The 12,639-nt window shown below is 40.4% G+C and overlaps 1 protein-coding gene across 1 annotated transcript; it reads right to left on the bottom strand.

Annotated features, from left to right (window-relative positions):
* Positions 1 to 1,902: 1,902 nt before the first annotated feature.
* Positions 1,903 to 8,258, bottom strand: LOC135470128 (cytochrome P450 7A1-like). Its single transcript, XM_064748889.1, is given in 8 exon segments — positions 1,903 to 3,779; positions 4,143 to 4,247; positions 4,249 to 4,322; positions 4,544 to 4,670; positions 4,672 to 5,393; positions 5,396 to 5,502; positions 6,178 to 6,408; positions 7,980 to 8,258. Coding segments are annotated over 7 exon segments (1,560 nt in total). The 5' UTR covers positions 6,258 to 6,408; positions 7,980 to 8,258; the 3' UTR covers positions 1,903 to 3,434.
* Between the last annotated feature and the right edge of the window lie 4,381 nt (positions 8,259 to 12,639).

The following is a 12,639-nucleotide window of genomic DNA, read 5'->3' as shown; positions in this document are numbered from 1 at the left end:
TTTTGAAATAAAGGCTTATGGGCTTACGTTTTTCTTTTCTGACAAATCCATACTCTCTCAATTATGATTTAAGCACATGACCATTTAGTTGCACTAGTGTATACATGTGATTCGGTTATATATTTTTTGCAGCATTATTCTATATTGTTATAGACTTGCTAATTCGATGCAATGTATATCTTTTCGGTTTTATGCGCACCGCAATTCTGTGACTTCATGGGTAGAATCAAATGCAACCACATGTACAGATCAAACGTTTTATTATACGCCGATTTATGACGTGGAAGGCTATTGACGTTCTATATCTCACGCCAAGGGAACCTCAAGGCTCTCTTTGCAAATTCACGCATAACACTAGACCTGTGTTATATACAGTACATTATCCCAGCAGATAAGGCGATCCATGTCTCCCTGATGTACTGACTGAAACTAGATCTTTATGATCACCGTGTACTTTTCGAGGTGCACTGTACATTCGAAAAGATCCCATTTTTCATTATGTAGGAAGCGCACTTATTTGACAACATATTATGGAATGCTCATATCTTTAGCATATTTAGAACGCAATATGCATTACCGGATCTACACGAACTTCGTATAAATTCGTATTCGTATAAATTAATTCAAAGGTGTGAACACAATGGTAATCTAGGCATGTTCAAGATATCTGAACGTCCTTACAGCGTGTATGTCGTAAATTTGTTACAGTCCTGAAACATATTCATACACATCATTAGCAAAGTTAAAGTCAATTGTTGGGAGTATGCCACGTGTACAACAGCTATAGCATACTTTTTTTCATGAATAACGCAATCTTTTGTTTGTGACATCTTGATTCAGACAATGTATACGCGCGGTAACGGTCCGTTGATTTACCCGCCATGTTGATTTTCCTACTGCTGCTTTCGGGAGTTCCGAGTTATCACCTTCTGCAGTGAAAATTTCTCAAAATCCTTCTTGTGTATATCTTATGGCTAATCTGGTTTGCAAACACTAATGCCGAGGCATTGTTATTTCGGATAGTGGCACATTTTTCACATTGGTAAAGCTTTCACCTTTTCTCAGTATTTACGGTCATCTCACAAAGGAATTCTCTTCACTAGATTTCAACACGGAATTCTGAATAAATGATCATTTAGGCGCAGTAGTTCATTTACCCAAAATGCAAGTTGCACGCCAACCAACTTATCTATGTCGCCATGCATATCACCCATCAGAGTTGTAGACTGTCAGTGCAGACATGACATCTCTATACAAATACAGTGGTGCATCTCGACGTGCTCGCCGCGGCAGTGCTATTCTCACCGACCTGCTGGCTGATATACAGACTGAGAGATTTATCTATGGAAGACGACATTCTAATTTTTTATAACATCTAACTCAGCTGTTCAAACTAAGATTGCCATCAACGCAAAAGTTAGCATTGCACACAAATGCATGATTCGTGGTATCTGCATTTGGTTCACGGCTATTTGGAAACCTGCGAATGTCACCAGTTGTAAGCGTATATACCTCTGTTACTTTTATCAATAACAACTTCAGGTTTATTGCAAATATTCAGCGTCACACTGTACAGTTTACACTGCGGGATATGTACAGGTCGCTGCTGCCTATTTGAAATAAATGAAGCCATTATCCATAAAACCCAGATATATTCCCCAGAGGGGAGTACACCCTTCTTCGTTGGCGTATCATGCTTTAGGGCGTTTCGCATGATAAGTTTTCACGTAAGATAGTTTAATTGCTCTTCAATACTTGCTGCATAGGCAAAGGTTGGCATATAATTAACTATATGGCTGTTACCCTATGTAGTTCATACTAGAGAGCAGTTAAACTATCCAAAGTCTGACGATATAATATTGCAGATGAAACAACTCAGAGTCGAATATTCTGCAGTAAGCGAAACATCTTTATACAGTTCTATTTCGGTTTCTAAAGAATATACAATGATAAGGGATGTTTACGTAAAAAATTCATTTATTAGATTTTTAGCCTCAGATAAGATAAATACATAAGCACCAATATAATAATTCAGTCTTTGGGCAGAACGTATTAAGTTACAACTTTGAGGATGTCAGGAAAAAAAAACAAACATGTGAATAAATTATGACGATTACTTTGGCATTTCTGCCAGCATGCCCATTTCTATACATTGTACATGAATGGACTTTAAAACACTCCACACATATATAAGGACGGGCTCACTTGCAACAGCTTAGGACATGTTAGTAAAACTATCTTGCGAAAACGAAATTTACAAGACTTTAACTCCACAACAAATTTTGGTCTTACGATTTAAACAACACACACAACCTGTTTATAAAACAAAAACGTTTCTACACAGACAACACAGATATACTCGCCGCCTTCTCCGTATATTATTTTATCCAGTGTGCCCGACTTAAAGACATTGATTGAGGCGAATTTCTTCACAAACAATGCAATAATGTATGTAGAAATACTGAGTTCTCTGTGTGAAGCATCAAGAAGAGAAATCCCGGGCATCACACGATCGTCGAAAAGATGAAACTGGACACGGACTAGCTCCACATTCAACAGGCACACACAACACATAGTCACAACATATATGGAAGGAAGATCTAATTCATCAAATTCTATATACAATGGATGGTGTTGATAGAGACGGAAATGTTATCACATATTAGGGGCTTGAGAATCTGATGAAATGAGTTTGTCTTTCTCTACCTCTGCCACATAGCTATTCAGAGTTAGTTGACAGAGGTTAAAAAGTTACCCTGGCCACGTTCAGTCCACACAAAATCGAGACCCTGTTTCGTTAAAGTTTCCAGTTAAGCCATACCAAACCATGTCGGCTCTACAGCGCACATCGTCAATACAATGGCAGTTCCAAGCCAACTTAAAAACAGTTGGCATAAAGAGTTTGTCAACGACTGTACACTTGTGAAGAGGTGGAGGTCTTGAAGAGTAGTACAGCAATAAGGGTGATGCACTCCTCGTTCGGAAGAATTAAGCCCCGGTGTAGAGCAGGTGATGATCAGCCCGGTGCTGTCCGCTGGATAATGTAGATTCAGCTCCGGTGGTCTATATGGTGTGGTCGTACTTTTGGTATTTTGCACATTTACCCGTATTGCTGAAGTACTATACATATAGATATAGATAAATAAATGCTGAGTTTCCTGTGAGTGTCTTGGCTTGGAATCGAAGGTGGTGGAGCCTCAACGATACTCATAGGGATTGCAGTTTCGTTCCGTGGTGTATACGTTATTATGTACATTACGTTCTGTCAGACACTGGTTCGGGTCTTCAGCCAAATTTGAGATTCCACAGTTGTTACAAACATGAGTGATGAAAATTTCAATACTCGCTTTTTATCAGCTTCCCATGTTTGTAATAAATACAATAAATAAATAAATAGTGTTGTTTATAATACAGATGCCTTTTTATCCAGTGCGTCAGAACACCTCGTTGAGACTAGGGCTCGCTGTTCGCTTGGAATCAACGAACGATAACCTAGGGTGTTTATCTTCACTGTAACAGTCTTTCATTCTGTACCTAAGATGAACGTCATTTGTTGGTGGCAAGATTTCGTGTCCATAATAATTCACATCAATGTCTGTCTGTTCACCTTCTAGCAATTCAAAGTCAAACATATGAGCTAGTGTGAACAGATACCACTTTGCTTGTAAGATGGCGTAACGCTTACCGGGACAAATCGACCCAAAAGCCATGATGGGGTTTTTAAGCTGCTTTCCGTTTTTGTAGAATTTGGCATTGACGAATCGGTCGTATTTAAAAGTCTGTAAATAAACAACAGAAAACATGTATTAGCTACTGCTTGATATGTAACGTTCACATGTAGCCTAAAACAATTTGATCTTCCTGATAACACCACACACACCTACATAAACCTTTTCAGGAGCTCTTTTTTCTCTTATGGAGCTCTTCCTCTTATCGTGCTATCCTTCAATGGCGCTGCTTATATTTAGCTATACAGCTGAATGAAGTGGCTGATCAGTTTAAGATAAAGTATCAACCAGGCTTCAGTCAAAATAAACTTCTGAAGACAGGCGGAAAAAAGTTTCATTCGTCATTTCCTTCTCTTACTTAATTTATTTAAGGCTGTTAGCCGTCTTAATTGCAAATTAATTTGCTATATTTACCTCTGGATCTGCGTATATTTCCGGGTCTTTATGAATTGCTGGAGGATATATGGCTACTCTATCGCCAGCTCGGATGGAATAGGTCTGTCCGTCGTCCATTGTGAAGCTTGGTGTCCTCTGTCACATATCTCACCATGAACACCCCGCTCGACACTCGCAACGTCTCCTGCACGATGCTATCTGAAAAAAACAGAAAAAAACTAATTGTGTACTTTCTACTTAAAATTCACTCTGTTTTATCAGATATTTCCTGTCCACTTTTAACTAACCATCCCTGTTAAGAAATGGATTTGTTTTCTATGTTTAGCTTTACCAATCAAGAAAATTTAAATCCAAATATCTTTGCGCTCAGTGTTATTACTATGACATCCCTGGGGATCCAAATAGAAGCCAGGACTTACCTAATATGGGGAGGTCTTCCAGTTCTTGTTGATTGAACATGATGTCGTCGTTTTCTTCTCCGGGAAACCGTCCAGAAAGCTTGGAATTTACAGCTGCGGAAACCTCTTTCTTCAGAGCAGCCAATGCTTTCCGGTTCTCCTATGATTTTGTACAGGCACCAGAAGGCAACTCTGAATGTGTTGTAGTTAACATGGAGGTAGACTAAGTTGTGACCCTTAATGTCAGACTCTGATTGACCACGGTCCTTCATGAATTCCATCGAGAATCGAATGTAATCCGAAAGGTCGTTTCTGGAGAGAAAATCCTCTGAGCTGGGCTGTTGGACAAGCACGGACAAAGCATCTCCCGCTTTAGGGAAGAGCCAGACGGGTACCCCCAGCCAAAGATAGTTGAAGTACTTGTGGAACTGATCAAAGTTTCTGTAGACAATCTGTGGCTCAAACTTGCTCAGGTCGAGGCTGCTGTCCTTGCCGAAAATGGTGTAAAACATTGCGGAGAACAATGTCTTGGAGGTGAAGTTTCTCAACTCGTCAGTCTGCCATTCTGACGAGGGCTTTGCAGGCAGATCGTTGCCGTTCATATCCATTGTTCCCGCGTTGAACAGGCTCTCATTAAGATGCTCAGAGAAGACCCTCATACCCTTGGTAAGCGATGGCCCTCGAACGGTCTTCCCTGCTTCCTTCAGCATCTTCCTGGCGTCTACCAACTGGAAATTGAACACATTCCTGTTCACTTGTTTCTGTATAGCATCGAAATCGAAATTCCTTTCTCTGGCCATATTTTCGTAGCTGTGGGGATCCATGATTATTGTCAAATGTTGGTTCAGAAGTCGAATGGTAAATATATCCCGGCCGTCTTTTGGCATCTGTGTATGAGAAACGATACAGCTTGTTTAGAGAAGTCCTCGCCGCTGCCCCAAAGAAAATGTCCAGTAACCAACGGAGGCTCGTTCTTCCGCTGTTCACAGTAGAGAGAAAAGGGAACATAAATATTTGCCGGGGAAAAAATCAGTATCTGTTTAAGGAATTTTACCCGCGACCGCTTAATAACCTTTGTTGGAGAATGGCATAACTTTTGCCGCAAGAGGGCTTGCTGTTCTACTTGTTGCTACAGTAGCCAGTTACATAGACAGGTTATCTGGGCAATAGTGTCATCGCTTCTTTATAAGAGCATTAAGGCACGATGCGAGACAGGGAAAAGCGTAGCCGGTTACGGGAAGTCGGCATGAAGCTCCCGGCAAGTTATACAGTTAAGAAGTTTGCAGCTAGGGGTAAACATTCTGCTATTTCAAGGAACTTCAAATATTAGAGACAATTGATTTGAAGCGCCATAAGCAGTGTCAGTCGGCTACTTGAATTTCCGCCCCGCACCAACACATTTTACGTTTAAAAAATATCATCAATTGCAATTAGCTAAATGCCCCTGGAGGAAATCCATAAGAAAGCGGAAAACAATTATATTAAAATCAGATTTGTGGTACACTGTGAAAAACAAAGCATCGACATAGAACAGGTAAAATGAGACAAGGCAAGTTACTCAGTGTGACACGGTGATGCGCCCAGCATTAAGTCATAATTAATATGGGTGAAGTAATAAATATCTTAACTATTAAAACAACAACAACGTTACTTACCTCCTTCTGTAAAAGAATCTGAAGTAGGCTCCCATAAGAACTCCAAGGAGTACAATTAGATAACCAGTAACGGAGACCATGGTTGAGATAGAGCAGGTGATCAACTCAAGTAAATAATCAAATCCTGTCGTCAACTCTGTACGGTAAAGTATCGGCAACGATGAGACTCTGTATATAAGGGCTGATGTGGTCCGTCCGAAGTTGGACTTGTGATTCGTGTGGATTCACCGTCTGAAAGGAAGAGAGAGGAAACGCTCCATTATATTTAAGGCCCAATCGGTGATGATTATTGATCCACGGCTCGACTTAGACGGTTAAGTTTGTGAGTGAGAGGGGGTTGGCTGGCCAACCAGCTAAAGGGGCCTAACTGCAGTGACTCAGGGGGACTGAATCAGCACTCTGCCGGCGGCCTTGGACTGGGCTACTGCCTAACAGATTATAAACACGGACTCCTAGTAACAGGTAAAACCTTCAGTGAAATCCCCTTCTATAAAAACAGCGCTACAATCGGAGGGGGTTTACCGGCTGTTTAACTGATTCAACTGGTTGAAATCGGCGACTGATACAAAACTCTTTACCTGCTACTATGTGAACTAGTGTCGTAGTAGTAGGAGCGTGAGCTTATGCTGAGCCGTCAGTACTAGATCGATAACTAAACGCCAGGTAAGTACTTGGATCGACGGTTACCTGACACTATAATGCTGACATTTGCCGGTAGTTCTGGCTCATGACTGAGTCTGACCACGTGTATGTGACATCACGTATATTAATATATGCGATGTTGGGAAATGCCGGGATGTGTCGTCAGATGGTCTTCCTGGCCTAGTTGTTACTCTACGATCATAGCGGAATCCCCCGCTTTAAAGCGACACTCACTGTGGTGATTTAGCTACACGAGAAACTCTGACGTGTTGTTGAATTCAAGCCCTGTCTGGCGTATTTCATCCCCTTGTCAACCTCGTTGCTTTGCCCAGAGCCTCATTTAGGAGTATAAACACGACCGCCGCTGGCCCTGTCACCGAAAGTCCGTACTATAGAATTACAGGTACTTACACCACTGATCACATTGACTAATCATACTCGTAAGCCAAAACATTGCGTTTCTAGATAATAAACTCTACTTAAAACAACCTTGACAACCCGCGCAATCACCTCAACAGAGCAGGCTATAGCTGTGACATCATCGGAAAAAACAACTAACTGTTCCTACTTCCTTCAACAGCCACAATCATTGCCTGTTCCATCCGCCTCACTTTTAAGACTATATATTAAATTTAGACATGTGTCAATCAGAGGTTCTTTTATCCCTAATTTAACATTTTCTCAAGCATGATAGAGAGCCAATCTTTAACAAGCTGCGATTATGCATACAATTAGCTGGAAGGCACATAAAATGGAAAAGACATCAAGATACAATATCCCCTGGAGGGATGATAGGCACTGTCTAACTGCACACCTGGGTAAACTTATTAGAGTTGCAGCCGTCACACACAGATAAATCCCGCCTCCATTAAAACTTCATTTAAATTATTGCCCTCCTTTACACTATGTAAGTTTCACATCGAATAACAATCTCTAAAGAAATAGACTGCTCATAGATAAATTCTATATACATGTCCTTCTTCGAGACAGCCAATATAAGTACGACAACAAGTAACACAATATTAGAGATTAAATCTACATAACAAGAAATGCTACCTGGCCTCTACATAACTGTCAAAAATATGAGGCTTAAAAAAAAGAAAATAAAGAAACATGACAGCTTCGTACACAGGTGACACGAGGAAAGACAGTAAACTTACATGAAACGTCAAGGCCTCTCTGTCCGGTACAGTCCTTGTTTCTGTTTATACTATTAAAGTGGGGCTAACTCGGGGAACAGAAATACTGAGAACCCACGTGGTGCGAGACCGTGAATCAAAATACACGACTGACTGCCAGTAAAACAATGACTGGCGAGTAACAAACTATGCCGGAGTCCTTAACCCAATAGCTTTGTCCTTAAATCAAACTTTGTTTCCTGTACCAAAGTTGTGCTAATACCACAACAGAATTGTGATAAATGAAAGAATCTCAATCAATACTTACAGCTAGGTGTAGCAATGTGTATAGTGAGTATAACTGTTCAGACCTCATCTTTATAGTCAGTATTACAATGCGTCACACATCTAATGGACCAATCACAGAGCAGACATGGGCGGGACCTTTAGCTGAATGAATCGTTGAATGAAAAACCTTGTATTAGGCTACATTTATGGATGGACTGAAGTAGGATTGGAAAAGCTCGTAGGCAGCTTTGACATTGGTCAGTGCTAGGTTATATGAGTTTTAATCAGGGAATCAGACTTTTAGCTGTAAGAGCTGTTTTAACCCGCGTTGGGAAAATGACGTCATCCACTAGTTTGATGATCTACGTTCTCAGGGGCGACTGTCGCATGCAGTCAGGAGTGCAGTGTAGAACTAGGCCTTCCGCTGTATCGGACGCTCGATAGAAGGAAAATTGTAGACTCAAAGCATGTGTAAAACAGTCCGTAGCACGGCGAGCCCGCTTCTCAGTAAACGCAAGTATTAATTCCTGTGGCTAAAAATAACACCAGGGTTTACTATAAGGATAAATGCAATGAGTGTGCTGAATTAAGAGGCATTCGAACGTTTTATTTATTTGAAAGATAAGGATGTATAATGTGTTAGCTGTGTCTACTAGGAAGTTACTCCACGGTATGTGTGTGTGTATGTGGGTTCAGAATTCAGTAGGACGAGAGCCAGCTGTATTGATTTCACCGTGTAGCCAGCTAGCGTATGGTCCGTCGACAGATAAGGCACGGTGCTGCCTGGTAAACCCCACTGGGTCGCCCATGAAGTTCTACCGTCCGAACCGTGACATTGCCGAGGAAGGCCAAACTAAGCCTGTATATCGGACTCCGAAACGAAAGGATTTTTATTTACACCAACGTACACATCCAAATGCGCTGTTAAAATGCGCTGTTACGCCATTCTAGCGTAAGGGGAAATGCTTACAAAGGCTACTACTGGTTTACAAATCTTCCTAGCCCTCTCCTGATCTTGACCTGACACACACCCACGTAATAGCGTCCCTGCAAACCATCCCTGTCTCCAGAGGTCGAAAAAAACCATGCGAAATAAAACATCGGCATTACATTAGAGACTAGGGTGATCCATCTGGATTATAGAAAGTGAAGATAGGAACTACTTCGAGTGCCTTTTTTTATAATCATTATTAAAAAAGGTCACTCTGTGAGTCAATGAACATAAACCAGAAACATCTTAGGAAGAGAGCTCTTAATAATGTAATAATGATTGCGCAAGTGCAAAAACAGTATATTCCCCAAAGGTTTAATTATTTTTTTCATGTTTTGTAACGATGTTATAGTTTCTTTAGTTTTCATGGGACTAAACTACTGGTACCCTACGAGATGATACAGAAATAATTCAGCTCCAGGAGATCGATTCAATGGTCGTGACTGCAGCCAAAAATAGATGGGATAGCCCGGAAGAGGTTTGTCCCTCCCACGTTGGGAGCAAGACCATGGCGCGTATCGAAACGAAAACAGTCTTTTTATGGCACTTGTGGGTGAAAAGGCTGATGCATACATATGCATATATAAGTGTGGAGATTAAGATTTCTTAAAAATACAAGAAATATACTCAAATTTCCTGTCTCTAGGGCAATAAGCATAGTTTTGGCATTTCCCCCCTTATTCAAACTTGCCTGAGGTAATTATAAATTCATTTGATGTGTACTTATTCATAATTACTGAGAACGAAACCAATAAAATGAAAAATTTCACTTTTATAAAAAGACAACGATATGCATATTAACCTGCAGCAGGAGTTTTTTCGAAATCGTAAAGCCACTGTTCAGGTTCAGGAGAATTAGCATAACATGTAATGATACATATACAGATTCTGCATAATCGTGATCTTAAAATACGGAATGCCCAGAAGAAACTGCTGAACAAATGCCTATTAATTTGCAAGTTATGCCAAAGTTGTTTGAACGCTCAAACTGTGTTAAATCCAGGTTTTGCCCAGTGCGTCAGGAATATTACTCCACTGAGAGAAAGACGTCATTAAAACTATAAAACATTAAAGAAACGTCTTCATGTGTTATTTGCTCAAACGGACAGATTTGCTAAAAACAAACATTACATGCTATAATTGAACACATGTGGCTAAGCCCCAATGGATCTTATCTTCAAAAAAATATTCAGTTTTACTCAAATTACAATCCGAAGCCTCGCATACTTTGGTCGGAAACCCCGCATACTCAACTGTCACTGTCCTGAATGAAATATTGTTACAAAAGATGCAGTTTCCGCAAATAGTAGAAAACAGGACTGGACCTACTTTTCAGGAACTACACATGTATTTTCAAATAATATTGTTGTTTAGAAAATGAGCTCTTCAATTTTCACATGTCTCAAGATAAATATCTTTAATACTGTACTCATGTTTGTACAGCACATTGTTCATATTTTGGGAGTTATGTCTACACTTAAAACTTGAAATGAAAAAGAAAAGAATACGTTTATAATTTATAATAATAACTTTACACTTTGTGCTTGTCGTCTTATGTTAAGTGTTAGGACTTAAAGACTTTTAACCCAAGAACGAATTACGCAGTAAAGCATTTTTCAGGTTTCCTCCTGTATACTGGGGGATTACGATAATAACGATAAGCGTTAATAACTGTTGTTGTAAAATAAAGTTTGTTAACACAGATATTCTGGAGTCCAACTTCGATTGTAGCAAATATAGTGTCTGCAATATCTTGGGGTCGAGGAGTACGCTTTCTCAGGGTACTCTTGGTCGTTTGATTGTGGGATCAAACAACTGAGAAGAGAGGAAAATAACAAGCTCTCATAAAACCTTTAGGTCCCTGGATCTGTCACTTATGTACTTATTTACTGAGACACGGTGATAATGTCGAGTCAATACAACAGACACCCCAGATTAACAGAATGGGTGTTTTATTTACAGTTGTTTTTTGTTTTGTTTTTAAATAATGTTTTAAAGTAAAAGAAAAGAGATAAAGCGAACAAATATATAAACAAAATGATATTACATGCAAGATAAGTTGTAATATAATTGCTATAATGTACTCTATGTTCGTTGTACAATGGTACGTTGTTCACAGTGCCTATTTTTGTGTATATTAATAGGCATGGCAGTTTATTATACTATCCAGGAATTGTCCCTGAAACTAAATTTCAGTTTCTTTATACTTCCATCTTTGGAACAGTCTGTTGCAGAATTCATCAAAATTCATGCCTTAAGGTTGGCCAATGGTACTTTAATCCGCTCCGAACAAGAAATCGTTACTCAATTTGACCACCCAGTCACACCCAGGTCATCTCTTTTGCGTACCGCTTCCTTCCGACACCCACGGGGCTTCAATACAACTTCTGATCGTGCCATTTAACTTGGCACACGGATGGGCCATTCACTTATTTCCGCACAAATCACAGCGGGCAAAGCTGATACAATGTTCTGATTTTTATCAAAGTTTTTTCTATGTAACTAGCATTGTATCCGAGGACTATTATGTGTACTCTTCAGACTGCATTCTTTAATAAGGTCTGTTGGCTCCCTTAAAAGATTAGTGTGTCTAGCTACTTGAAAACTTTCTAATCTCATTAACCGGTATTGCCGTAGAAATGCCTTAGCGGGGACAGGTGTTATTAAGTTGTCGTTTTACTGAGCTTACGGCCTGCGCCAAACAACCGGGTGAAAGCCAGAAATGACCACCCCATAGCTGGACACGACCTGTGCGGAAGGTCGTAACAAAGGGGGCTGTGGTATGGTTAGAGATTCTAAGCTGGTTTTTCTACAGGAGCCTTTCTTTTGGGCTGACCACCTTCGGAATGTTAAGTATCAAAGTTCTGCAGGCTTTTCGGTGTTTTTCCTTTGATCTGACCGCACTGTGAGGGGATCCCGATTATCGGCAATCAGGTGAAAACAAAGATGTAGTTAACAGTGGTAGTATGGCTAAGAATGGAGGCGTCTCAGGTGACAGATTGGCTCTGGACACCGAGGGACCATTGCCACGGCTTTACGCCCTACCGCTATTGTCCAGAACCGGCAAATTATTTGGACTAAGGAAACAGTCACTACGCCAAATCATTTTGTAGTGCGTGTTCTATTACAAGCGGAAGGTTTATTGTGGCTCGGATTCAGTGAGAATTAGCCGCTAACTTAATTGTGTAAACTACGCTGCCACGAACAACACGAGGGTGGGCTAAGCTGTTGGTTAGAGATGTGGCCCACCACCACACGTCCACATCACATCGTGACCTCTCGCCTTAAAAAAATCGACAGCCGCACAGATACATCTTTATTAATAAAATGTTGTACTTAACTTACCCCGGGTTTGGTTTTAAACCAAACGCCGAGTCGATATTCTCTTTAAAGCCTAAGAGGTTGCATCATACTTTGCAAATG

The sequence above is a fragment of the Liolophura sinensis genome, chromosome 7 (assembly GCF_032854445.1).
Source record: "Liolophura sinensis isolate JHLJ2023 chromosome 7, CUHK_Ljap_v2, whole genome shotgun sequence".
NCBI classification, from domain to species: Eukaryota; Metazoa; Mollusca; class Polyplacophora; order Chitonida; family Chitonidae; genus Liolophura; species Liolophura sinensis.
The sequence above is the reverse complement of the archived record's forward strand: the minus strand, read 5'-3'. Positions and strand labels throughout refer to the sequence as shown.